Source organism: Scaptodrosophila lebanonensis, unplaced genomic scaffold, assembly GCF_003285725.1.
Source record: "Scaptodrosophila lebanonensis strain 11010-0011.00,11010-0021.00 unplaced genomic scaffold, SlebRS2 tig00000043-arrow-pilon, whole genome shotgun sequence".
Taxonomy (NCBI): domain Eukaryota; kingdom Metazoa; phylum Arthropoda; class Insecta; order Diptera; family Drosophilidae; genus Scaptodrosophila; species Scaptodrosophila lebanonensis.
This window is the reverse complement of record NW_022060545.1, coordinates 3,309,369-3,337,355: the sequence shown is the minus strand read 5'-3', so window position 1 is coordinate 3,337,355 and position 27,987 is coordinate 3,309,369. Positions and strand designations below refer to the sequence as shown.

At 38.4% G+C, this 27,987-nt stretch overlaps 5 protein-coding genes across 5 annotated transcripts; all 5 read left to right on the top strand.

Moving 5' to 3' along the window:
- On the top strand, positions 1-1,068 carry LOC115622264 (peritrophin-44). Its single transcript, XM_030516165.1, has 2 exons — positions 1-7; positions 71-1,068. Exons 1-2 carry the CDS (start codon positions 1-3, stop codon positions 1,066-1,068), a joined length of 1,005 nt encoding a protein of 334 aa, XP_030372025.1.
- A 2,205-nt stretch (positions 1,069-3,273) lies between these two features.
- LOC115622260 (peritrophin-48) lies at positions 3,274-6,265 on the top strand. Its single transcript, XM_030516161.1, has 2 exons — positions 3,274-3,280; positions 5,265-6,265. The coding sequence occupies exons 1-2, from the start codon at positions 3,274-3,276 to the stop codon at positions 6,263-6,265; spliced, it is 1,008 nt and encodes a 335-aa protein (XP_030372021.1).
- A 3,535-nt stretch (positions 6,266-9,800) lies between these two features.
- On the top strand, positions 9,801-12,988 carry LOC115622840 (zinc transporter ZIP1). The gene is made up of 2 exons (XM_030516919.1): positions 9,801-11,465; positions 12,620-12,988. Exons 1-2 carry the CDS (start codon positions 10,214-10,216, stop codon positions 12,853-12,855), a joined length of 1,488 nt encoding a protein of 495 aa, XP_030372779.1. The 5' UTR covers positions 9,801-10,213; the 3' UTR covers positions 12,856-12,988.
- Positions 12,989-18,226: 5,238 nt separating this feature from the next.
- On the top strand, positions 18,227-22,448 carry LOC115622427 (possible lysine-specific histone demethylase 1). Its single transcript, XM_030516364.1, has 5 exons — positions 18,227-18,348; positions 18,589-20,193; positions 20,595-21,133; positions 21,191-22,318; positions 22,385-22,448. Exons 2-4 carry the CDS (start codon positions 18,608-18,610, stop codon positions 21,802-21,804), a joined length of 2,739 nt encoding a protein of 912 aa, XP_030372224.1. The 5' UTR covers positions 18,227-18,348; positions 18,589-18,607; the 3' UTR covers positions 21,805-22,318; positions 22,385-22,448.
- Positions 22,449-25,511: 3,063 nt separating this feature from the next.
- On the top strand, positions 25,512-27,540 carry LOC115622259. The gene is made up of 2 exons (XM_030516160.1): positions 25,512-26,348; positions 26,983-27,540. Exons 1-2 carry the CDS (start codon positions 25,512-25,514, stop codon positions 27,538-27,540), a joined length of 1,395 nt encoding a protein of 464 aa, XP_030372020.1.
- Positions 27,541-27,987: the final 447 nt, after the last annotated feature.

Sequence of the window (27,987 nt, the reverse complement as noted above, 5' to 3'; positions counted from 1 at the left end):
ATGAAAGGTTAGTGGAACTCTGATAATAATATTATGAGCTCGTCTAAAACCATTGCTTCAACACCTCTAGCTTTATACTTTCTTGTGCTGGCAATATTGGCCCTTGAGGGTACATTTGTGAATGCCCGCAACGAAGATATTTGCCGGATTTTCTTTGATGGAACTGTCATTGCTAATCCGGAATCCTGTAGTGGTTACATAACATGCAATAACCATGTCGCTACCTATAGCACCTGTGGCGGCTCCACACCCTATTTTGACAAGGATAAGGCAAAGTGTGTTGCGTGGCCTGAGGACTTCGAGGACGATAACGCATGCAAACGGGTATCGTGCACAGCGGCTGTTGGCAGATTTATTTCCGATCCCAAGTCCTGCTTTGGCTACTACTACTGCGCTGACGAGGAGACGCCAATGTACAACAGCTGTCCCGATAACACGCATTTCAATGAAACCACCCAGTCGTGCACGTGGAAGGATGAATCTGAATGCAAAAGCACTGATTTCGACTACTGTAGCATTATAAAGGACGGTGTTAACTTCGACGATGTGACGAGCTGTGACAGCTATTACTCGTGCAAGAAGGGCGTCCTGACGTCCGCAAAATGCAAAAGTCAGTACTACAATACCCGTACAGGCAAATGCGTAATGAAGTCATTAGTATATTGTCCTGAACATCCCCTGCCGGACAATGTGTGTGGAAAAGCTAGCAAGCCAAAAAAGAACGAGTTTGTTTCGGATGGCGCAACCTGCCGTGGCTATCTCTTTTGCGCTGAGCAAGCGGATGGCAAACCCGATCCAAATCCATCGAAAAACTTCTGCCCCTACAATACATTCTTTGATGCAACCACACAATCATGCCGCGATCCCATTGATATCAAATGTACTGAAGATCGCTGCGACGGACGCACCGTAGAGTTTGTGCTTTCTGGTACTAAAGGATGTCGCAACTATTTGCGCTGTAAGGACCAACTTATGGTGGAAGAGTTGAGCTGCGGCAATTATTTCTTTGACGAGCATAAAGGCGCTTGTGTTTCCGAGGTTAACGTCTGGACTGCGTGCAAGACTTAAGATCTAATAAAGTTGAATTTTGTGCAAATGAATAACAAGTGGACAAGTGGTTTTATTTGAACGCCTGAACTCACGCTATGGCCACCTGTTAGTATTGCTGTTATCATTTCGGCCATTATTATAGCAATAAAAGGCAATTGTAAATTATTTTCAATTCACTTTCGAAGGTATTGTTTATTGTTAACCATATCAAAATCTCAGTTGTCGCTTTCAATTTCTATAGATAGCATTGGGCAACAAAGTGGTAATTTGGTAATTGTACTTAATATAACTAGAACTGGATTTCCAAATGGAATTACGAAGTCTTGGAGAAAAAAAAACTTCTTCGGAAGCAAATCATATAGTCTTTCAGATTGAAGATTTATTATACTTTTTATATAAAATCAACGCACTTACACAATTATTCTTCACGTTCTAGAGAATACCCTCAAGTCTTTACCTTATTCGATAAAAATCCCGACTACAATTTTTACAAAAGTTCATAACAGTTTTACAATGTTTTCTATTTACATAGTTATATTTGTATAGTATTGTTTTTATACCCTGTACCCGTAGGGTAAAAAGGGTATATTAGGTTTGTGCAAAGTATGTAACATACAGAAGGAAGCATCTCCGACCCCATAAAGTATATATATTCTTGATCAGCATGACGAGAGAAATCGATCTAGACATGTCCGTCCGTCTGTCCGTCCGTCTGTCCGTCTGTCCGTCCGTCTGGATGAACGCGAGGATCTCAGAAACTATAAAAGCTAGAATAACCAAAGTTGGCATCCAGATTCTCCTAGGTCCGAGTAAGGACGAGTTTATGTTTTTTTTTTAAATTTTCCCCCCCTTCCCCCGCTACAGAATTTCGTCAATAGCGTCCACATTTCAAATGCTACCTAAACCAAACTTTGCACACATAATTTATATATAATTGTCTACTGTTGTTCAAAATTTTATTCAATTCGGTTAATTCTAAGAAAAGTTATTAGCAAAACAAATCCTCGCCAGTACAACCCCCCCAAACTGCAGCAACAAGTTCGCTCTTCTTCTTCCTCTTTTTGCTGCTGCTATGGGCGCATATAACTCAGTGACGGAAGTTTACCTGGGTACAGGGTATTACACTGTCGGGCTTGCTCGACTGTAGCGTTCTCTCTTGTTAATATTAAGATATTACGAAATTTGTATTTAATCGTTTAAAATATATAAGTAATCCTTTTAAAATATATAGGGAAATATTTTTGCTACTAGTGCATTTATAATATTGAACCAGTTTTAAATCAACTCGAAGCCGGCATTTAAGCCACAATATTGTGAATCTATAAATCTACATTTTCGAAGATATACAAGTATATAGCGACATATTCCCGGGCCAATTTAAAATTCAGTAAATGAAATATAGGGCCCCCTTCGGCTATAAGAAATTACACGTATTTTCTATCTTGCTAATCAATACGTTATATCTTTAACTAATAGAACAGTGCGCATAATAGTTAAAAATAATTGAAAAGAATTCGCACAAGATACTATTTTCAGAAGCATTTCACGACCAAATCGCCTTTCACTCTCAGTACACGCGCAAAATTGTGTTGCAAGGTGTAATTATTGGGTCATGTTTTAATATACTGCAAAAAAATAATCAGCTAGTGACTACTGGTACTGATAAAATATTTATTGGTTTATTAATTAGCCATATATATGATTATCGTAATTGACATCGACAACAAGCTTCCAAAATTAATGGCACTGCGAGGGCTCCCTAAGCCATTGTGTTGGATTTTCCACATAACAAAGTATTTTACCCTGTGAAAGGCAGCTTTGGCTTATTTATTTTTATGAATTTATTGCTTGTTTTGTGGCAAAATTGTTTAATAAATCAACAAATTAGGAGCTTCTGAATTTACTTGAATGAATTTGTTAGACATATCAATCCGATGATAATGAAGGTGTATATTGTTCAATGTTCAATTTGGAACAACTCTTTTTGCAAACTTTAGTAGATTACCTGTCTTATTTACACATCCTCAAATTTTCGGTCAGCTACGGATAAGATTACGCAGACCACAAAAAGGCAATATGATTCAAAATGCTCAATTTTGATACTAAAACGCCGTCCTCACACCTATTTAAGTTAGTTCTACGCAATCATAACAGAGCGTCACATCAAGCAACTTCAATTGGTTTCTTTTGGTGAAGCAAAAATTCCGATCGAATTCGGTAACAATGCTGAGTGAGTGTATATGTTATTAATAAAATCTAGTGTCTTACATAACTACACAATCAGATATTCTTGATATTTGCCACAACTATTCCTTAAAAATACGCTTTTAAATGCATCTTTTAAATTGCAAAAGCAAGGAATCTCTGCCTATTATCAGCTTTCAAGGCCAACCAAACACTTGATAACATAGTAAAACAAGTAAAAAAGCTAAAGTCGGGTGTCCCGACTTTGAAATACTCTGTACATATGTTTACAATAATTATAGAAAATAAAAAAAATTAGGAAAATAAAAAAAAAATTTGATCGATTTTACCTCTCTCGGTATTCGAACTCACGTAAAGGGTTTATAATTGCACATTTACATAGCAATTGCGTCTGTGTGAGTGTATGTATGCCTATGCGCATCTATTCGTGTCTGTGTAAGCATTTTCGCAGTCAACCAAACAGCAACATCAACAACAGCCGCGGGCAGCGCTTGAGCAGCGCTTGAGCAGCGCTGCAGCAGCGCTGCATCAGCAAATATATTTATGGCTATAACTTCTTGTTAAATCGGTCTATCATAATGAAATTTGGCATACGGACACATAATAACCAACTGGGGGTATTTCCAATTTTAATTTCAAATTTTAGTTCGAAATTCCAAGAATTACGGGAGTTACGATTTGCGGGGTAGAGGGGGGCGGGAGGGGAATTCCAAAATATACATTTTCTGCGTATTCACATAAGGCATCTGGGACTAAAATTTGGTGTTCCTAGGTCTTATAGTCTCCGAGATATAGGCGATTATACGAATGGAAAATCGGGAAAACCCCCATAGGGGGGAAGTGGGGGGGAAAATCAAAAAAATAAAACAAACTCGTATAGAATACACACATAACGCATCTTTGTGCAAAATTTGGTGTCTCTATCTCTTATAGTCTCTGAGATCCAGGTGTTCATACGGACGGACAGACGGACAGACGGACAGACAGACAGACAGGGCTAGATCGACTCGTCTCGTCATGCTGATCAAGAATATATATACTTTGTGGGGTCTGCCACGCCTCCTTCTGCCTGTTACATTTTTCAGCTCCCGCAAACCTAATATACTCTTGTACATTTCATGTACAGAGTATAAAAATTTGAATGCACCTGGTTCAATCAAAGCAAACAAACTACATTTAAACAAGTAGATAAACGTCAATGTTAATAACAGAAGGAGGCGTAAAAAATATACTTCTATGTACTTGTTCATATGAAATTAATCGGTATTGAACATCGAAAACTTTTAAGCTATACAGCTGAAAATATGGAAATTAATAGGTATTAAGTGTTAATATATGTAAGTATACTCATTATATTATAAAGCTTCCATAGAACCGACCAATGAAAAATTGACACATTTTTCTGAAACAATTTTTGGTTTTAAAGATATATTGCGAAAAATTGGCACATCTGAATTTGTAATTGTGACTAACACAATATTCTGAAGTTTTAGCAAAACATCGGGAACGAACTCTAGAAAATCAATCTTAGCAGTATGAAGCGTATTTTTGGTAAAGTCGAACAAGATTTGTTAATGGAAGCAAGTAATAAGGGCAACGCAAAGTGCATTTTAAAAAAATCGACAAATAAAATTAAAAATGTAGATTCGAAGAAATTGTTTTTTAATTTGCAATAATTTGTTTGTTAAGTCAGTTAAATGAGCTGTCATTCGTGCAACACTTATTTCAAAATACCAAAGTATCAAAGTCCCACTTCAATTCCAATTATAAATATTTTTTTATGGAATGAAAACTTCTTTACGCTGTTTAATTGAATTGAAAGAAACTTGGAGTGAAGACGTACATGTATGTAAAATAATTCAAATATCAAAAATGAATTGCATATATTAAAGTAGAAACATTGAGCTACAATAGAATAATTCCAACTGCCATTTCAAGTAAGCAAATTTAAATTAAATAAGATTTCTATTTGCTATTATTATATCACAATATATACATATACATTTCAGAACTAACCTGTCTTGGTATCGGCCTATTTTTGCTCTTACTGCCGGAACCGTCGCTCGCAAGCGCCGATTTCTTGACTCTATGCCGCCTTTTCAAGGATGGCACCCTCATAAGATACCCGGGCTCATGTGACCTATACATTAAATGCAACGATGGCGAAGGTACATATCACAGATGCGAAAACCCTTTGGTATTTAATGGCAACACGGGAAAATGTGAGACTGCAACGACGGCGAATAGTGTACACTGTAGCAATAGATGTGAAGGCCTAGACGGGGTGTGGAAAGCCTATCCCACAGACTGTAGGCACTACTATTACTGTAGCAATGGAGAAGCCCTGTTTGGCGGTTGCGGCGAAGGATTGCATTTCGATGAGGCCAGCCAAAGCTGTGTGTACGAAGAACAGTCCAGTTGCGTGGAGTTCCCCAACATATGCGAAGCTTTGCCAAAGACGAACTTTCGAGATGAAACCGATTGCAGCAAATATTATGAGTGCTCTTTGAGTGGGAATCCTAAAAGCAAAGCTTGCGGCAAAACCGTACCATATTTTCAATGGACTTCCGGTGCTTGCGCCCTGAAAAAGAATGTCCCATGCACGGCCCATCCGAAGAGTGGTATATGCGGTACTGCCAAAAAACCGCTTACCGGCTATCAGGCGGACGGAGGATCATGTCGTGGCTACTTCAATTGCGCCAACTTGGGTATAGTCGAAGATCTGGATCCCGTGTGGTATCAATGCCCCGAGGGAACTTTCTTCGATAGCACCCGCAAAACCTGTGCTGAACCAACATCGGTGGTCTGCACACATAATCGGTGTGAAGGCCGCGGCACCATGCTGGTCACTTCAAGTGTCGATGATTGTCACAGCTACTATCGTTGTGAGAATGGCACTGAAGTGGCTAAAGTTATGTGCGAGAGGGATATGTTCTTCGATGAGCGGATTCAAGCATGCACATTTACATTTATTGAAGACAAGTGCTGTGACGGCACAAAATATGAATAACAGCCATTAAGTGCCTAAAGCACTATACAAAAATAAAAATGCAGAGCAATAGATATATACACACTTAGTTTTCCTTTTTGAACCATCGTTGTTCCACATTTAACTCTATCGAGAGTTTGTCAATTTTTTGTAGCATTTGATGGTGAGTTGAGAAAAATCAAACGCCAAAGACAGATCATGCGAGCTTTTACTTATCGGTCAAAAGGGTTAACTGCCTTCCGTCCTTACTTGGCAATAGCCAAGCTTCTTTTCATTCACGTATAAATAAGAATTATATCAAAAAACACTTTGCGAGCAACTGCCTTAGCAAAAATCAAATTTTATGTTTATGCCGAAGTTTTATTATATATCTGCCATACGAACGATTCTTACAACAAAGAGGAGGGGCCTCAGAGCATACAAGAATTGTGGGTGGCGTGACTTTTTTGATATTTCAAAATTTGGTAAACTTTGTGAACCTAATTTTCAGTCAAATTTTTACATTTTTAACAAACTCATTTCTTAATATGTTTCATTAATAGGTATGGGGATAAATGTTTAAAAAACATTTTTAAGTTAGTTAAAGAACAGCAGAATAGTGTAGATTCAAATCAAATTTCTTTTGTTTTAGTTTTATTTCTTGCAATACGCATATTATTTATAATACTAAGTATGTCACACTTAAATCAGGTATGACGAATATAAGTAGTATTTTATTTGCATGGAGGGTCTCAATGGTCTCTATGGTTTCAACCTTTTTTTTTAATTTTCAGGTAGGTGATAAGACTTATATTATAATTAAGAAGATAACTATGTTTATTGTACTTTGGAAGTATGTATGTGCAGACGTGTATATGCAGAGGCCTTGCGTTACATTAAATAATTCTCTTCTTTTGCCATTATAACTAGATAACTAGATAACTACTATATGTTTGTAGAAATGCACTTATACCTTCTAAATCATATCGCACTTTTCATTCGAAACTGACTCCAGAGTGTGTACATACTTGTACAACTCCAATAACCCGTTTAAGTGTCATGTGAAAAAGATTTCTAATTCGATTGATATCCTTTGTACTTAGCAAGTGATGCTGTCGATCTCTCCCCCTCAGTAGGCATTAAAATTCGATAAAATTTATATTCTAAATGGAAAAAACAGACTCACCAATATTTTAATGTGCATGACTATATAACATTCATTGCTTCCATAGCATCATTTGGGTGTGTTATTCGAATATGAAACATTATTCGATGACGATCACATCTGTAAATACAAGGTGCGTTCCAAAGTAAACAGGACTTATTGAATCTAGCGCCTCCTGGTGGCGCTATCTATATATCGAGAATTTCATGACATTTCATCGATTGGAAGTGTAGTTATTGCGTTTTAAGTGTTAGTATGTTTGTGTTATCGGTGCGAAAATGAGCTTCGAACAAAGAGCCAACATTAAATTTTGTTTTAAAATTGGTAAAACTTTTATAAAGGAAAGCGATATGCAGACGTAGAGGCCATTCAAAAGGCTTGCACCGGCATACTGGCGGCCATACCGCCCAACGAGCTAAAACACTAGTTCGACATGCTTTTGGATCGTGGAAACAGCTGTATTGAAGCAGAAGGAGACTATTTTTAATAAAATAAATTGATTTTGCCGAAAAAACCATTTGTTCTGTTTTTTTTTTTTTTTTTTTTTTTTTAAAGTCCTGTTTACTTTGGAAAACACCTTGTAGAATCATTTCTTTCGCATTATATTTCATCCGAAAAATCGAAAAAATAATTGAATGATGGAAGAATATATCGGGACAGTTTAAAATATTTCCATTCAAATATAGTATTTCGCTTACAGTTGCTGAGATAGTAAAGACCCAAACCTCAGAAGCTCTGATAAAAACTTTTCTGCGCTTCATCTGAGGCATATGTGTTTGTTCATTAGACTTGTACGTGTGAATTAATTACCAACATTATTTATGGAGACTGTTAAGCAGCACTTGAAATTCAATTTGCGAAACACGAATACCCTTGCTTTGAATGCTTTGTGCTCTGCTTGCTAATGCTTATCGCAATTTGCGAGCGTTGGCTTCTAAAGAGTTTACGAAAAAGTATCTAAACAAAATTAGTTGTCGTTTAAAATGTCACTGGAAAATGCCAGCTTGCTGTACCATAACAATATTTGATCTAAGGTCAACACTCTTTTGCGGCAACCATTCAGTATAGCCATTTTATTTGCCATTATAAAGTGAATGGTTGCAACCATAAACATTCAAATACAAATACTGACACACAGCTATCCGCATGCTCGATGTTCGTAGCAATCACTATAGTGATTGTAAAATGCGCATGTGTGGCGTTATAGGTGTGCCTTTATGACGTTTCAGACCATTTGTGTTTTACGCACACACTTACACATATGTATTTACAGCCCGACTTACAGCACAAATGAATGTTCGAGATAGCGTGAGAGATGTGCAGCAAAATGTATGAGAGCCAGAGAGCGAGAGAGTGCGAAACTGCGCGAGACTGCGAGTCTGCGAGAGAATGTTGCAGGCTTACCTTAATACTCGTGTGTACTTGTGAATCGCTTGGCTTGCCTTGTGAGTTACAGTAATTTTTGTTTATACCCTTCACTTCCAATTGGGGGGTATATTTCTTTGGGTGCGTAAGTTGGTAACCACATACACATGTTTATATGAACTAATTATATGTATATTCAGGAGTACGCACAGAATCTAAACCGCGAAATCAAATGGTCCAACCCCTAGTCTGTAGCCCCTCCATTCTATAGACATAGCGTTGCTTTTTAAATAACCATGCTGGATCATTACTTGATATACCTGTCGAAGAAACAAGATAATTTAAATATAGTTTTATAAAAAAAACTGGTGTCTTTATGGATCGCTAAAGGTACAGCAGTCGAAGAAACGATATAATTTAAATATAGTTTTATAAAAAAAACTGGTGTCTTTATGGATCGCTAAAAGTTCAACTGTCGAAGAAACGATATAATTTAAATATAGTTTTATAAAAAAAACTGGTGTCTTTATGGATCACTAAAGGTGCAGCTGTCGAAGAAACGATATAATTTATATATAGTTTTATAGACAACTGTTGTATTCCCCATTAATTTTCAACTAGCTTAAGCTGCCATATTGGTAGCAGAATACTGGTTTAATAAATTGTATATATGTAAATAATAAAAAAAAAGGGCATACAATTTTACTTAGTAGGAGCACAGTATATGGTTACCGATCCATGACCTTGGCGAAATGAACGATGTTTTTCTTACAAGGCAAAGAGTGAAGGGTATATAGTTGCAGAGCAGACGAATAAAACTTTTCAGCTTGTTTTTTGGTTAGCGCTTACTTGTTTAATCTTCCACTCACGTATTTTCAGAGCGGGCAGAGAAGTTGCTGGCAGGTCGGCGATGCCAGCGTCGACGGCAGCAGCAGCAGCAGCGGACAAACAAAACAAACTCAAGATAGCAGCAGCAGCAGGCGTAACTACTTAGTGCTCCGACCAGTCAGTTAGTCAGTCTGCGAGGCCGCTTTGAACGCAAAAGACTTGGCGCGGTAAAAAGTACGAACTTGAAACCGTTGACGAAAAGTTCAAAATAGATCTTGTTTTTTATGCCCTGTGTGAAAAGTGAAAAGCTCCTAGACAGACAACGAAGACATTGACATTCAAGGCACACTAACACACACTTGACGCCTGCGGTATTGGCCAGCAACTACAACTTCGGGCCAACAACAAGTTTTAAGCCAGGCAGCATTTAATGGGATCATTATAAGTATAAAGAGAACAGAAGGGGCAGACTGGCCGCCTTTTTCGCATAGCAGAGCAAAACGTGATCGCGAGAGAATTACTGACCGTCCTCCATCGGACACGCACACGGCGAACAAAAAATTATAATTATAATTAATAATAACATAAAAACGAAAATCGCAACACAAGGAACAACATAAACCGGCACAACAATGAATCAAACACAAGTGAATAACTTTTTGAAATGCTTCCTGCAAATTGATGAGACCGTTAGCCATTTGGCAATGCGCGATGATCACGACCATGATCACGATCACGATCACGATCACGACGATCATGACGATGACGGGTCCTTAATTGTCGCCAAGGTAACCGCCATGGTTGTCCTCTTTTGCGCCAGCACATTGTGTGGCTCAATTCCTTTTCTGTTGAATCGCTGGTTCCGGTGGACAGAAAGCCAAACAAATGCCCGCTCCGCCACTGTAGTGAAGTGTCTTCTATATATGGGTGGTGGCGTTCTTTTGGCCACCACGTTTCTCCACTTGCTGCCCGAAGTGCAGGAGGTGGTGGAGCAACTGCAGGATTGTCAGATAATACCCGAACTGACCTTCCCACTTGCCGAACTGCTGATGTGCTGCGGCTTCTTTATTCTCTACTTTGTGGAGGAGGCTATACACACATATGTGCATCACAATAATTCACAAGACGATGAAGCTGTGGCTGCCTTTGAACGTGGACATAGCATACGCCACAGTCATCTGGTGAAAGCGCCCACTGCTCCAGCTCTGGGCAATGGAGGAGAGCATGTTCCTTCCACAATTACGGAGGTAGGCAGCCCCACCACGCTGTCTGTGCAGGATCTGCTGAGCAGCGATCAAAAGTATCAGGAGGCCACACTCTCCCCACCACCCGCCCACACTTGCCATCATGTGCATCAACAACACCACGCCCATCATCAGAGTCATGGCCACAGCCACCTGCCTTTGCCAGCGACTAACGGTGCAGATCACAACCCGGCCGATGTGTTGGCTTCCTCCCTTCGTGGATTGTTCATTGTTTTGGCATTATCGCTGCACGAGCTCTTCGAGGGAATGGCCATTGGACTCGAGGGCTCGGCGAGTTCAGTGTGGTTCATGTTTGGCGCCGTCTCAGCTCACAAACTGGTGCTGGCCTTCTGTGTGGGAGTGGAACTAATTGTGGCCCGCACCCGCTTCATTCTAGCCTGCATCTATGTGCTAACTTTCGCAGTTGTTAGTCCCCTGGGCATTGGCATTGGTATCCTTATCAGTCATGGAAATAATTCCGGTGTCCCCAGCCTGACGTCAGCCATTTTGCAAGGCTTCGCCTGTGGCACACTTCTCTATGTGGTGTTCTTTGAGATTCTCTCGAAAAACCGCTCCGGCCTGAAAGCTTATTTGGCGCTCTTTGTTGGATTTCTTATTATGTTCGGAATACAACAGCTTGGTGAGTAGCATGGCAAACTAAAATGTACATACATATGTACTATATGTTTATACATACATATACTTATAGGTGTAGGAATAAAGGTGTGTGCTTGTGTGTGTGTGTGTGTGTGAGCGTGTATGCGTGTGTCAGTCAAATGATTGTGAAAACAATTTGTTCATCAAGAGAAACACTGATTCCGGTGAATTGAGAACAGGTTCTCCACACAACGCATTGCGGTTGGCCTTGTAGATGGCAGTTCTGCTATCATCTTGTTGTCTTTATTACAAGCCAATGGAAAAGCCCCCATGCGGTCTGTGGCAGGAAATACACAGGGGGATGCACGATGCAAAAAGTACCATAAAATGGATGCGTGCAGTGCATTTGACAGTTGACACTCGCTAAGTACGACCAATATATGGCTTCAGCCGAGTCATATAATCTTTAAGATCTGCTGGTTCCAAATTAGATAGACTGCCTTTTTTCAAGTAATTTTAGTTTTGAGACTTGTACACATACAGATTGGAACTGTTGAACCATTCAACAATATACTAAAAAATCTTTCTATACATACATATTTTGTTATAAATGATATCATATTACCGCCAAACCGGCCCTATACACACATCGCATTCTTCGAGCTAGACTTGTCGAGCTAAGTATGTGAATATCACATATCACTTGCCTAGTCAAGAGACCAAATACGTCTTACTTATATCGAGTTTATTCAGAGGTTTCGAGGGAAATTACGGGACCGGTACTTTTTAAACAACAGTCATATGTAAATAAAATAAAATAGTAAAACGTGTTGGAATGCTTGACATTTTTACGCCCGGGTGATTCCCCTTTTCCAGCCTCCTTTGACGCGCCTGCGTATATTTGCTGTTGAAACTTGTAAAACTTTCCTATCCCCGATGCACTTCCGACAGTTTTTACTTTCAATCACTCACTGTATATAAATAAGTACGTAAGTACGAGTGCTTAGGGAAGAGTTGATGTAGTGATCCACCGCAATTAGCACATTTCCTGATTGAGACGCAGAGTTTTGTTCTTGCCTCACGCCTTAGTTTAACGCTCAATTGGTTGAGCAAGGCACACACATACTATAAACATACATGCATACATACATCCATACATTGGAGTATAATTAACGGTGATCAACATTTTATTTTCAGGTGCAGGCGGGCACGGACACAGCCACGGCAGCAGTTGCTCAAGCAGCGAAACCGATCATGAACACGAACACGCCGCGCATATGGAGGGCCGGGCAGGCGAGCATGAACATGCTCATGCGGGGCAGGACGGCGTGGCTCCGATTGCCAGTCATATGAAGAACAATTATGAGCAACAATTGCAAGTCTTGCGTCAGGTGACGCAAAAGCTATTGGACAATCATCACAAGAAAGAATAATAGCTACTGCAAACAAAAATATTCATACATATATGTACATATAAATACATAGTACTACTTATATACACATAATTTAATTTGAAAAGATAACTGCTATGCAGAAATTGTATATATCTACATACACACATACATATTTATACACATAGAAATAATAATAAATAAATAATTAATCAAATAAATCGAAATGTTGCCTTAAATATACATAACTCTGTTTTTGCACGGTCTTTTTTACACGGATTGAAAATTGAACATTTTATACATATGTATATGGTTACATGACTTTATTCCATTTAAAAAAAAAAGACACACAGCTGACAAACAGCTAGAAACCATTCCTATGTTGGTCGTTATGCACATTATATATGTGATTTAACAAAATAAACATAAATCCTTGTTTTCACTGATTTTAAAAGTTTTTGGAGAATTAGCTGCATACATATATTTTCCCTAAAGCCCCAAAGAAATGACATAGGTTAGATGAATGTGTTGGGCATTCATTATCAAATAGTTCGGAGTAAGTCAGTTCAAGGAACTGTAATAGGCACCTGTTAAGACAGACTAAATAAAAATGTCCAACTAAATATCATATATTTTCGAAGACTTATCATTACAATGACCAGTTAACAAAGTAGGTTTGTAGGTTAATGAGCTGTTGTAAAAGATAAGCGTGTGCATTTTAAAGATCAAAATCCTGCCACGGTGGACTGCAATCTAGACCCAGCTAAAACACATTTAGGCTCAATCCTAATCTTAATCATTTATGCATAAATCATACCTACGAGATAAGAGCATTAGCTGTAATTTGCTCGGAAAGCAATTTTACAAATATAAGGAATTCATTTCAAGTTTGTTGGCAGCGTTTTTTAATTAAATGTTGCATTCGAAAAGCAAAAAAATAGAAAAAAAAGGTTTAAGCATGAAAAGTGAAAGAGACAAAGAAAGAGAGATTGTGAAATTGATAGGAACTGGAGAACATTATTCTACTTTGAAAAAATAACCGATAAGGGATTGAGCAATGCGTAGTCGTTCAAAAATGCATCTATTCAAGTGAAGTTTCTTATTGTTGTACAAGAAATAAAGAAGTAAGGGCAACATAAAAATCCTCTCCTGACCTAACCTTAACTAGCTATCCTTAAGTAACCTGCTGTATGACATTAATGGAACAAGCCCGCTAGAGAACTAAGTAAAAGAAGCGTGGGTTGGAATCAAAGCTTCGCAAAGAATGCAAGTTCTTCATTTCAGGGTATACATTGTCAGTTGTCACGGAAAGCAAATAAAAGATAAGATTCGATTGTCTTAAATACGCATATGGTAAAATGAAAGCGTAAAATATTACCTAGAATTCGTAGCTGCATTCAGAGTCGTTGTAAAATGTATTGTCCGCATACATTGTCGGAATAGAAGAAGGTAAATATAGTATAGTAGCTAGAGGGGAGAACATTTCAACATAAAAGTTTCCAAAGAACACGAATTTGAATTCAAAATGAATACAAACTGAACGTACTGAAATATTTCGTAGTATCCAGTTTCAATTCAATGTCAATGCGCAAGATCAGGACTTCTAAAGTAAGTCCAATCGATCAATTCCGTTGTGAATTTAATCAATATCCCCCATATACCCCATCTATATTTGAGCTTTGTACGTGCTGTTATTGCCCTCAATACTTATGGCTTAGTGATATTTCAAGTACATGCAATAATACAAGAGGGTACCATATATATAGTACATAGTTGCCTTTGCTTGGTAGGGCAATTCAGGCTGGTTGTGAAATTTCAGCATTATAACTCAACCATAGTGCGCAAATCGTAAAGCGGCCCGAAAACAATAAACTTTGTGGGCCTTAAGTATTTGTAGCCAATATAACATGTTATCTGAGGGAAATACATACATATACTATATGTATATGTACATATACGGGGGTGGTAGTGTGTTGCTAAAGGCCGAGAGCGGGGCCTAGCTTATTATTTTTCTGTCGCATAAACACACACAATAAATAAATTTTCATGCTGATAACTTTATTGCTTGTACAACGTTTTAGCACGATATCTCCACTGCGCCTGGCGACGCATCGCGTCATTTCTCAAAACATGGCAGATCAAATGCCACTAGCTGCTCTCATCTTCTCTGCGAAAAGAGAGAGAGAGAGCGTGAGAGAGGGAGAGGAAGATGATAGTGAGAGAGAGCAAACTCTCTTGTGAGCTTGCGCCATGAATACCGGCCGAGATAAGTGCAGCGCGTTGAAATTAGCACGACAAGTGTCAAGTGTGAATTGCCAAGTGGTAACAATATTTGACAGCACATGAAAACATCTCCGCAACTCAATTAGCAGCTATGGTCTTTGGGTTTGTTATTTGCATTAATTACAGTCGCTAGGCGATGTACTAAAGTTGTTGATGTTGATGTTTTAGTTATTGCAGTCGGCTTTTCTTTATGATATTTTTCGCTGAACATATTGATTACCTCTCCTGATATTTACCGAACTCTTAATTGCCTCTGTCTCATATTTGCAAGATATACTAAGTAGTTTGTTGACAATATTTAAATTGGAACAGACCAGATGCTTAGAATCGAACACAATTTTCAATCCATAAACTACAGACACCAATACTTGCAGACCTACGTAAATTAACTCGTTAAAGTTTTTGATTCATACATTTTCTTAAAATTTTTAAAATCAATCAATTAATATAACTCATTATTAATCATTAACATTGTTTCCCTCATTGCTGGAGCATTTAAATACTTGTAGTAACAAAGAAGACTCCTGCATCTACATTCCGGTTACTTATTTTGCGACTTAAAAGAAAAAGGAAGGCAACTGGATTACTTTCTCTGGTGGTGTCAGACCAATAACATTTAACCGCTTTTCGCCAAATATTGTAACTTTAAAACACCTGTAATGTATAAAATACTCAACAGCAAAAATGAAATTTAAAAAAAAAATATTTTAAGTAGTTAAACAACTTTCCACTATGCGACATATCGCTCTAAATTAATGCGAAATCCATTCCCTAAACTGGTCCATGATATAATTATAAGCATATTTATCATTGTAGTTTTTTTTTTAAATTTAATTTAATTTATTCCTTTACTTATTCTCTCATTTTCCTGTTTTGTTTACTTCTATGTCGAATTTCTGTTAACTAAAAAAATAAACAAATCATGCATTAAGACCGTGCTCAGCCAGATTCTTTAAATTCAGAGAAAAAGGCCGTGAAACCTTAAACAAACATTTAAAATTTAGTATGCATATGCTTAATTATCAACCATCTGTTAAGTCACATGGTTGATAATTAAGACAAGGCGCATACTTTAAACAAACACAATTCAGATCCTTGTGCTATCGGGTGATTAGTTCCTCTATTAGCATCGAACCAGTGGAATAATTGTGGCGCGTGTCTCTTAATAATTAACTACGACGTAAATGCTATGAAAGAAAATTCCCTTTATTTCAAAGTTTTAACTAAGTTTTAAGATTTGTTTTATATTGCGGTAAATAAGCAAAGGTTCAATTAGTGGCATGACGCCAATAACACATACACTGAGCTCTAGCAATTTACTTGTATTCGGTTTAAGATTTACATATGTATATGAATTTTACGAAATATATCCTAAGACAAGAAATTATTCTTTTATTTTAAGCAACAACAATTAGATTATAACAAAGTCCAAATTTACGGATTTATCAATAGAAAATAACTAACGGTATATTAGATTTTATTTGTAGAACTTGATTCGCCTTGCCTTCTAAAAATCATATTTTACAAAATTTGTTTTTATATTAGCAACAAAAAGACATCAATTTGATTTTTTGACAAAGCCGTTGCGACATTGAATTGGTTCTTCGCTGACAGATACACATTGTATATCACAAATGGATTTCTGGTCATGTGCCATTTAAGACTTACTATACAAGTATGATTGATAATCCAAATCAAAAGTCTACAATCAGTATTGCCCGTCAGACATTCAGACCTTGAACAAAATTGTATTTATTGGTAAGAAAAAAAATACATAAATATAATTTTTTCAGTGTTCATATGTAGGTGGATCAAGTAATGGGCACAAAGCCAACAAAGCATGTCAAAACGTCAGTAGCAAGGAAACACGTAACCACATTAAATTATAGAATGTTATAAGAGTAAATTGTTCCACTACTTTGATGAGATACTCGTATGCAAAAATTTCAAGAATGTGGAATGTTCGAGATTTGCATAAAAAATACCAAACGTGCTAACCCAATGTTGCACATTAACTAACGTGTGTTGAACGTCTGTGCTTCCCAAAAAAATAAGCACAACATTTTCGTCCAATTATCATACACATGTTTATTATTTTCTTCAAATTTTCTTTTTAGCAGCGCTTTGTATATAAATTAATAATCATACATTTAACAATTCGATAAGTATTAAAATCAAGATATCAGATGTCAATCATAGCAATTAGTAAGGAATATAACATTTCAAAATAAAAACCCAGCAAGCTAATGTAATATCTCAGACATTTTTGTTTGTTGGCAGGAGCCGTTGAGAAGCAAACCTGACAAGTTCATTCAATGGTTTTATTAACAGGACAAATTTCTCCGCATGCTCTACGGTAAACAGTTGCTAACTTGAAATTGCAATGTTTTGTAGAAACGGCTATTGTTTTCGTCATCAAGCCTTAATAGGAAATAATCAATATATAATATACTATTTCAAAATAATTTCTTTCCTATGTCAACATATTCTAGTCATGTAGATATATTTAGACATAAACGTATCTCATATATTATTAAGGTATTTATTATTTATTTTTTGTTTTATTCGATCTGTTTCTTTAAAAATTTAAAACCATGCATGAATAAAGTAAATTAAATTTTTTATAATATTTGTGTAGATGCAATAAACTAATTAAAATACATATGAATATTAAATATACTGTTTCCTCGACCAGCTCTTGACACCATCAAGGCTGCAACGGAAATTAAATAAGGACGCCTTCTACAAATGTACATACATTTATAAAGTATATACATACATACATATACATATACATGCATACACACATATATGTATATATAAATCTAAGGTACTTCCTTTCCCCTTCACATTTATGTATACATATACATATATTCATTTCCTTTCAAACGCATGCAAAAGAGCACACAACACGTATTGGCAATAAAATATGTACATATATAAATAAATGCCTTAAAGCTTTTAATTAATTATTATGCGGGGGAAATCCCGCGTTAAAAACAGTTGCAGTGCAAAAGGATGTTGCTAACACACATCGATAGCACATTTCTCACGAAACATATCGCGTGCTCTCCCACAGCAACCTATCGATAACAGTGTCGCTGCCGTTCCATCCCTACAGCATACATTTATTCATATCAAATTTGTTTAGGCGTAGTTAGCGCCCAGATATTTGCAATATTTCCGAATTAAGGTTGTGTCGAGTGTCAATAATTTGTATGAGAAAAAGTGGAAAATCATTTAATTCAGTTGGTGCGTATTCCTCCACAATTGTTTTGCTAGAGACGCGCCGACGGCAGCAGCGGCTGCGGCCAACGGTTAAGCCGCTAAAGCAAACACACACGCATGCATAAGAAGATTGGCGCTCTGTCGGCGCACATCGTGTGCCTTATATACATACGTACATATTTATATATTTATATATATTTATTTGCGCGATGAGCCTAAGACAGGACTAAGTGAGTTTTTAATTTAAATTGTGTGGTTTTTCAGTTGCTGTTGCCTACCTGCAATGAAGTCGACGCAGTCTGTTGGCAATGCCAGCAAATTATTCGAGCCCATCGAATATGTCACAATTAGCGATGATTCTGACGGCGAGCCATCGCCGAAACGAACTACGGCAGCACCAACGGCAGCAGCACCTTCTGGCAGGGAAGCGAAAACCAAATTCGATGACGACTCCAATGACGCGCCGGCAACTAGCGATGAGCGACGCACAAGCAGACGCAATAAGCCCAAGGTGGACTACACTAACAAGCAAAGTGCTGCCGGGGCCACTGATAATGGATCCAGTGAAAAATCCACCTCTAACTCATCTGCACCCAGTTCCAGCGGCGTGGCGGATAAACGAAATCATCATTCGCATGGCGAGCATCGCACCCGCAAGTCGGAGGCTGCTCATCATCAGACCACCTCCACTCGCAGTTCTATGCAAAAGGATACGACGGCGGCAGCTGCAACAGCAACGCTCGCGTCCAATTCAGCAGCGGCGCCCACGGCCAATGGCGATTCTCGTGAGGTGAACACGCCCACCCCACTGTCCGGCCAGGAGGGTGCCGTATTTCAATCGCGGTTACCCTTCAGTAAAATGACACCCAACGAGGAGGCCTGCTTTCCCGATATAAGTCGCTCAGGCATCCTGGGACACCGTGTCTTTCTAAACATACGAAATAGTTTGCTACATATGTGGGTGGACAATCCAAAGCTACAGCTTACCTACGAGAATGCGCTCAAAAATCTATCGCCGCCGTTCGACAGCGAACCGAATCTGGTGCGACGCGTGCACTCGTTTCTGGAGCGTCACGGCTTCATAAACTTCGGCATATTTAAGCGTCTGCGCGCCATACCCACAAAAAAGTTGGGCAAGGTGATAGTCATTGGTGCCGGCATTTCTGGTCTGGCTGTGGCCCAGCAACTGCAGCAATTCGGAATGGATGTGATTGTGTTGGAGGCACGCGAACGTGTCGGCGGTCGAATTGCCACCTTCCGCAAAAACAGCTACATTGCTGATTTGGGTGCTATGGTCGTTACCGGTGTCTATGGCAATCCTATGACCATCCTGAGCAAGCAAATTGGTATGGATCTGGTGCCCATACAACAAACGTGTCCCCTCTACGGTCCTGATGGTAAGCCGGTGCCGAAGGAGAAGGATGATGTGATAGAGCGCGAATTCAACCGACTGTTAGAGTCGGCCAGCTATCTATCGCATCGCCTGGACTTTAACTATGCTGGCAATTGTCCTGTATCGCTGGGCGACGCCCTGGAATGGATCATCAATATGCAAGACAAGGCTGTGCAGGAGAAACGCGCCCTCCATATGAACGATATAATTGTGGCGCAATCGAAAATCATTGAACATCGCAAGCGTCTTAAGCTGATCAAGGATAAAATTTCTGCTTTGAAGCAGGACTACAACACACAGGTCCGCCAACGCTTGCCCAAGAACGCAGACAGTGACATGACCTATGCGCGCCAAGAATACAATATACGCAATACACAAATCAAGCTGGAGAACATCATAAAGGTGTACGAGGAAATGCGCAGTCAGGGCCACAAGCTGGAGAGCAAACTGCACGAATTGGAACAAAATGGACCCAGGTGAGTGCAATAGATAAGGTTCTATGAATATCAGAGCTTTCGTGAACAGCAAGATCATAGCTTCAGAAAATGGGGATGTGTGGACCTTAAATCAAGATTTAAATTATTTCGGAAATGTATCAATTTTTATTTCACTTTACTGCATCTTTTTATTATTTTAATTGGAAGTCGTTCTAAGATGGCTATACTTAGTTGAACCCGTGGAAGCGATTTCATTTGTTGTGCTCACATTTGCATATATTTTTGTATGCCATTCCAATGATAGTTCATGAGGCTTTTAATTTAATTTCTCTTTGGTTCTCTTCGTTTGCAATTGCATAACGATGAACAAAAAGTTTTGGTTCATTTCATTGAATTGGAATGCAAAATAAATAAATACATAAACCCAATGTCATCCCCAGTGATGTGTACTTGTCCTCTCGAGATCGACTCATCCTGGACTGGCATTTTGCCAACCTTGAATTCGCCAATGCTACGCGTTTGAACAATTTATCGCTTAAGCATTGGGACCAAGATGACGATTTCGAGTTCATTGGCCACCACACAACAGTCCGAAATGGTTACTCCTGCGTGCCGGTAGCGCTTACCGAAAATCTGGACATACGCGTGAATAGCGCTGTCAAAGAGATTAAGTACAACAACAAGGGCGTCGAAATTGTAGCCGAAAATGTCAAGACATACAATTCATTGATGACCTACAAAGCGGATTTGGTTGTTTGCACGTTGACGCTGGGCGTGCTCAAGGTGGCTGTGGCCCACGAGGAATCGCAGCAAGGCAATACAGTGAAGTTCGACCCACCGCTACCAGACTGGAAGCAACAAGCCATACGTCGCCTGGGTTTTGGCAATTTAAACAAAGTGGTGCTCTGTTTTGATCGCATTTTTTGGGATCCCAATGCCAATCTTTTCGGTCATGTAGGCAGTACAACCTCTAGTCGCGGTACGTAAGCTTTTGAAACCATGCGTTAGAATCTGACTCAATGAACTAATATTCTAGGTGAAATGTTTCTTTTTTGGAGCATAAGTTCTTCGCCGGTCCTGTTGGCGCTCGTTGCCGGCATGGCTGCTAATATAGTAGAGAGTGTAACAGACGATATCATAATCGGACGCTGTATGTCGGTGCTGAAGAACATTTTTGGCAATGCAGCTGTTCCCCAACCAAAGGAAACTGTTGTCACCCGCTGGCGGAGCGATCAATGGGCCAGGGGCTCTTATAGTTATGTATCCGTTGGTTCCTCTGGCAGTGACTACGATTTACTGGCCGCTCCCGTAATTCCACCCACCTCTATTGAACCACACCCAACCAAAGATTCCGAAGAACTGCCCCGTCTGTTCTTCGCCGGCGAACACACTATCCGCAACTATCCGGCCACTGTGCATGGCGCCTATTTAAGTGGACTGCGTGAGGCTGGACGGATTGCTGACTACTATTTGGGCTATCCGGAAGGCACTCCTTCTGACATTGGCTATTCTGTGGTCGATGCAGCCAATTCTGTGTGCGTGGGAAACGTTGTAAAGCTGCGCGACCTTTCGCCACATCTCTCCGATTCGCCATCGTCAAAGAAGTCAGAGGAGAATTCAAATACTGCCGATTCCGTAGAGATGGAGTAGATTTATCTAACCTTACCTTACTTTAATTCAAACACTTAGATCAATTCTTATAGTCAACAATCAGAGTTCCATTGTGCATACTCCCCAATTACGTTTTATTAACATTTCATTGAATTCCCTATGAAACAAAACTAATTCAATTAGGCACTAGACTTAAGCAATTGTAAATACCCAAGACTATGGCCAGAGATAATTCAGGAATCTCGGCTAATCCCTATTTATATTAATTCGTAATAGTTTAGCTAAGTCTCAATAATTGCACAAAGTATGTAATAATATTAAGAGTCGTTTTATCCAATGATAATTGACCCTAAGCTGCACATAAACTGAAAGATCTTGCAATTCTCTATGCGGGCTTATTATACGAGAAAACGACTCTACCGATTGTAAAGCCATCAACCAATTGTAATTGTAAGCGGCAGTGAACCATCTGAGCTAACATTGTCAGTGCCAAGTCTGCTGAGCACAGTGATTGCTGCCATCTGAATTTGTGAAAATTTATTATGTGTTTAAGGTGAGATTTAAGATAAAAAATTTTAAGATATGTGTAGCTATATTAAATACGATCTATTTTTTTTAGACAATAAACAATACGATTATGTAAACGCAGAAATGCCGCAGAAATAAACACAATTGCAAACATTGTTTTCATATTCTTCTGTGCTAACACTTCGGACCTGACAAATATATCATTTGACGCAATGATAGTATCCAAAAATTGAGGAACTCTTTTTCGTTTTTAGGTCTTATATTAATCACTTATACTCTTACCGTTGGAAATGTGCGTTGATTGCACATAGCTTGTCGTGTCCTTATTTTTCCACAGGAAAATTCCTATTATTCAGGCCCCAGAAAAAATAGCAAAAAAAACAAGTATACAGTTTTTCTTGTATTCTTTTTGAGAGTATACAAACTAAGTTTGTAAGTTAATTGGTTCAGAATTGTAAGTTTTTCATCCAAACGTTGGAGCCCGTTTCCCCCCTTTGGAGTTCGAATTTTCCAAAACCGCTTTTTAGTGCTCACAAGGGTCTTTCTGTCCAAATTTCAGCTTCCTAGGTATTACCGTTTGGGCTGTGTGTTGATTGCCAATCAGTCAGTCAGGCCAATCTGTTTTATATATATAGACATTATTGCAGCAAAGCCACAACTCGAGCACGACATGAAGTTCCTCTTACATCTTTACAAATTACTTCATAGAATAATAAGTATGTTCAAAATTTTAATTTTCCGGGTTATTAAATATTGCTTGCCCACAAGCACAGCTGTCGTAAAAATACGGCGGGAAAGAGCAGAATATCCCAATTAATAAACAATAAAATAAAACAATGACATCATATCGAACAACTAACTTGCCTGCCAGTTTTAAAATAATGTTGATTTTTAATTCCTATTTCGAAAAGTACATTATAGATTTGTGTACCTGAATGTTCAAATGTGATTATAGTGATTCAAAAATGCATGCTACTTGGGCGACGATAGAATTCATCCGTATTATTACGGAATTTTGAACTATATGAATATGTTTTAGAAGGTCACTAACACAGACCGTACCGTATACATGTGCCTCACAGGTTGTCTAAAGATAGATGGATGGAAACTTTTCTGTTTTTAATATAAAATGTTTTTTATATAAAATCGAACTCCCATTTAGTATTGTCCCCTCTTAACTTATTGGACTTAAATTATTATTTAATTGCAATTAACCAATTTCGAACATGGATCGGATAACGTATAATAAAATATTTTATATAAATCTTCCTATTTATAGAGCTTTATAAAACCAAAAATAGAGCTTTTGTATTAATCGCAATTGCATATAACACCTACCTATTTATATGATTTAAATGAATTCAAAATTCTAGTTACATTTTATGCACAAACTACTTATTTATAAAAGTGAATAAAGTTATAGATTATCAGCTTTAGAGTAGAGCAGTCCTTTTGTTGTTTTAAACAAATTTTCCAAAAAGTGTAAAAGTGATGATAATTAAAAAAGTTAGGTCAATTTATTAATAATTTAATTAACACATAGTTGATAAAAAAAAGTGTTGCTTCAAAATAGGAAATGATTTTTTATTTTCTATGTTTTGACAAAGAAATAAATCTTTTTCGAACTATCCTCCGCTTCTGCTTACTTACTGCTTTTTTTGAATAATTACAATGTCTTACATTATTTGTAATTTTCATATATGTACATACTATAAGTACTTTAATTTTACAGGCGAGACTTTTTTAAACCACACATATTTGGAATTGAAAAATGCCGCCTCCAACTGATAGCTTTTTAAGATATTTATAACAGCTTTCACTTTTGAAGCACGGGATTTTAAAAATGGTTACGTAAAAGTGTTAAAGTCAATGGCACCCGTATGGGGATAGAGAGAAACAAGCCGAAAATGCAAGCAGCATAGCTTCATTAGGGCTGTCGGTCAAAAAATTTGGGTTAACTACAAAAGAAGTTCAACGACCGATGCGAATAAACAGAGAGACTTGAAATGAGATGCTCGTTGCAGTGTTTGAAAATGTATTTTGTTGGCGATCGTAAGGGAAACCTTTTAAGAAAACAAATATGAATAAATTTAAATAGTCAAACTTTAAAAAGATCGATCTTTAATACCATAGAGTGAGTGAGTGAAAATTAATGCTCAGCTCTATTGTTTGTTTGAATTGTTGCATTCATATAAAGCTTCATTTGATGCGTCTTTGCAGTCAATGACCGGCCCCGGCCCTGCACTTGGCCTAATCAATCGGCCGGTCCAATTTAGAATTTGTTGTCGCTTCGCGCAACTGATCGTGGGAACTTGTGATAAGCTTTTCCCCAACTAAAGTTCATTGGCCGTACGACTCGAGACTCGGCACCCCCATTACAAACTCGTAACAACCCACACACTTCCACGTGATGATTTAAAAAGCTCGCAGAGAGTACATTGCAAAAAGTTTTCTATTGCATATAAATATTTCTAAGCACACTTGGCCTTGACGGGGTGCAATGACCGACAACAGCCGCTATATACGTCATAACATGGCAAATACTACACATACTCTTACCATATGTGCAATGCGTTTTGGGCTAATAGAAAAGTTTACATACTTATATACATAGCTAGCCTAGAGTGTAAGAGTTAGGAAGGAATTTCAAGACAGAAATGTTATATCGTAAGTTATATTTAAAATCTATACTTCAATTAAGCACTGGTACTTTTTTCTAATCGTCAAACATTAATTAGTTTATACACATAATGTATAAAGCTATATACAACTTGTATATATAAGAGATCAGAGGGTTGCCTCTCTACAAAAACCGGATAGCGGAATGGATTTCATTTCTTTACAAGCCTGCTACAGTTTTCCCCTTTTAAAAAGGGAGGAAAGACAATTTCTAGTACCATTTCTATTGGGTGGCTGGTATATTTTTTCTACGGAGCTTTTCAGAAATTTACAGCATTAGAACTACGTATGGGAGATGCAATTGAATTCTTTTGATGGGAGATATGCGAGTACTTGTTAGTGCATACGTTCATACCTAAAACTAAACACTGAGCGGAAGACGTAACGAGAGCTCTTATACAACCCATTGTAATACCTGGCGGTGAGCTTTTAGCCTCTATACTCGTACAAGCCGATAGTATAAAAGCTAATTGTGCGCAGCGCAACTCAAACAGTTTGGCATTCGAAACAGTTGTTGCAGCACAGTCCAGCTATCGAGAATGTGCGGCAGTAATAGCGAACCTTCAAAAGGAAATGATAAGGACGGCGTGGAAAGCTCCGATGCTCTGCCAGCTGCCGTTACGAATTCCCTTTCTGCGCTTTTACCGCTTCTAGGAATCACTTCCGATGCATCCGTAGAACTGGCACCCGTCTCGGGTGTGGGTGAGAACTCGTACGGTCAAGTGCTTCGTGCTAGCTGGCCGGGCTCCGATACAGCCTTGATTGTGAAAATGGCGCCCAAAAATGTGGCAAGACGGGCGCACATGCGCGTCATCGATTTCTATGAGCGTGAGGTGTTCATGTACGATCGTGTCTTTCAAGCGTACCGAGCAATGGGTGCACATTTTTCTGTGCCTCCTACCCTGCACGCCAGCGATCTGAAGGCACCGAATGAGTTTCTCATCTTTGAAGACTTAAGCCAACAAGGATATGTGCAGAATGAGCGAAGTAACATGCCCACCTACGACTTGGTGGTGAGTGCCATTGAGGCGCTAGCCCACCTCCATGGCTGCTCATTTGCGCTGCAAGCAAAGCAACCAGAAGTATTCCATCAGCTGGTATCACAGTTGGGCGATAACCTCTTCACCCAGGACATTGGGCCGGTGACGATTGAGTTTGGCAAGCAGCAGGTGAGGCACACCAGACGCATGTTGCAGGAAGACATCAGGATGGATACAGCCGAGCCTAATGTACACAACATGGTAGAGCTGCTGCAGCAGTGTGAAAATCACTTCAAGGCCCTCGCTCTGGATTGTGTTAATGGAGCAGGTCAGGCCCCTTATGCGGTGATCTGTCACGGCGACTTTTGGAATAACAACATTTTGTATAAACACGATGTGAGTAAGGCTAAGGATTTTCAATATAGTTTCTGCTAATGGTACAATAGTTTGCATCTCCAAAACACAATTCCAACGCCGTTTCCTTTTCAAACTATGCATTTACTCGTCTTCTATCATTATCCAAAAATGGAATGATCAACTTTCGGAAAAAACATAGTCCAGCATTCTAAAATAGCCTCGCTTGATCGATCCATAATTAACCTACGAGTTGACGACGAGCTACCTTTTCGTTTCTACAGAACAGTACGATTAAAAAAGGCGATAAAGGGACGAAATTTAATTTTAATTTTTAAAATTATTCATTTTTTAAGATATCCCTACAGTTATTTATTTATTTTACTTGATCCTTTTTCCATCATAATTCTAATCATTTCTTTCTTGATCCTTTGTCATATACTTGTATGTTTCATTAGATATCCATTTCAGTTTTAATAATTCCAGTTTCAGTCAGGATCTATTATTTGTGTTCCACACAATAGAATTGAAACTTGGTTATTTTTGAATTTCTTGTATCTATTATTTTGTTCAAATAGGAACAAACTGAAATGATCTCACAAACTTGTTGAAAGTGTTTTGCTTTTTTCACTTTATTACAACAATTAATGAAACTTTAATTTTTGTTTCCAATTAGGCTCTTAGTGGACGTGCCGTGCACGCCAAGCTGATCGATTTCCAAATGTCGCGCTATGCACCTCCGGTGCTGGATCTGGTGCATTATCTATATACCTGTACGGAAAAGCAACTACGTGATGCACATTTTTCCGACTTCCTCAGAACATACTACAATGCATTAAGGATATATATAGAGGGCTTTGGTCTGACTATGGAGAGGATTTACCCTCAGAGCATTTTTGAGCAACAGTTGAGAGAATTTGGAATTTACGGCTTCATAATGGCCGCATTTGCCATGCCCTTCTTCATATCGGAGGCGAGCGAGATCGTTGACATAGATGCAGTTTCCGAGGCCATTCAGGATTTGTCCGCCACCGCTCATGACGATCATCTCGAGGGACAAATTAAAAATGACAGCGGCCACAAAGATATTTCCAAGTGCCGCAAACTGGTGGAGGAACACGAAATGCTGACGGAACGCACATTACCGATATTTAAACGGCGCATGACGGATATTGTGCGCGATCTTGTCAAATACAATATGTTGCAGCCGTTACTTAAGCTGAACAATAACTGAAATCAATGTTATTCAAATCGTAATAAAATCTGCAACATACAATTATTATTTTAGTGGGGCACGTCATCGGTTGGATAAGTTCATATTTTATAGAATGAGAAACAGGGAACTAACATATATGATAAGTATTGTTTGAACCATCAGCAAAATAGGACGCTAAAATAAATGATATGGTTTCATATATTTAATTCACGCGTATATGTATTTCTTGTCATATTTTTTTTACAATGCTTGTGTAATTATTTATATATGTATATAATTTGCTTCTATTCAAGGAAATTAGTGCTTTATGAGCAAACAAGCCAAATATAAATTCTTAACTTAAAATAATTGATAGCAAAAACTAAAAACGATAAAGCCGTGCAAGCGTCGCTAGATGATCTAAACGATGTGGTTTTGCCAGAAACCAGCTTGATAATTTGGCTAGACATATGAAAACATTAATTG

What these genes read in the sequence shown, in the direction of transcription:
- LOC115622427 (XM_030516364.1), top strand. Translation starts at nt 18,608, where the DNA reads ATGAAGTCGACGCAGTCTGTTGGCAATGCCAGCAAATTATTCGAGCCC. An exon ending in TTGGAACAAAATGGACCCAG is followed by an intron (nt 20,194 to 20,594) that starts GTGAGTGCAATA and finishes TGTCATCCCCAG; the next exon opens with TGATGTGTACTTGTCCTCTC. An exon ending in CAGTACAACCTCTAGTCGCG is followed by an intron (nt 21,134 to 21,190) that starts GTACGTAAGCTT and finishes CTAATATTCTAG; the next exon opens with GTGAAATGTTTCTTTTTTGG.
- LOC115622840 (XM_030516919.1), top strand. Translation starts at nt 10,214, where the DNA reads ATGAATCAAACACAAGTGAATAACTTTTTGAAATGCTTCCTGCAAATT. An exon ending in GTTCGGAATACAACAGCTTG is followed by an intron (nt 11,466 to 12,619) that starts GTGAGTAGCATG and finishes TTTTATTTTCAG; the next exon opens with GTGCAGGCGGGCACGGACAC.
- LOC115622259 (XM_030516160.1), top strand. Translation starts at nt 25,512, where the DNA reads ATGTGCGGCAGTAATAGCGAACCTTCAAAAGGAAATGATAAGGACGGC. An exon ending in ACATTTTGTATAAACACGAT is followed by an intron (nt 26,349 to 26,982) that starts GTGAGTAAGGCT and finishes GTTTCCAATTAG; the next exon opens with GCTCTTAGTGGACGTGCCGT.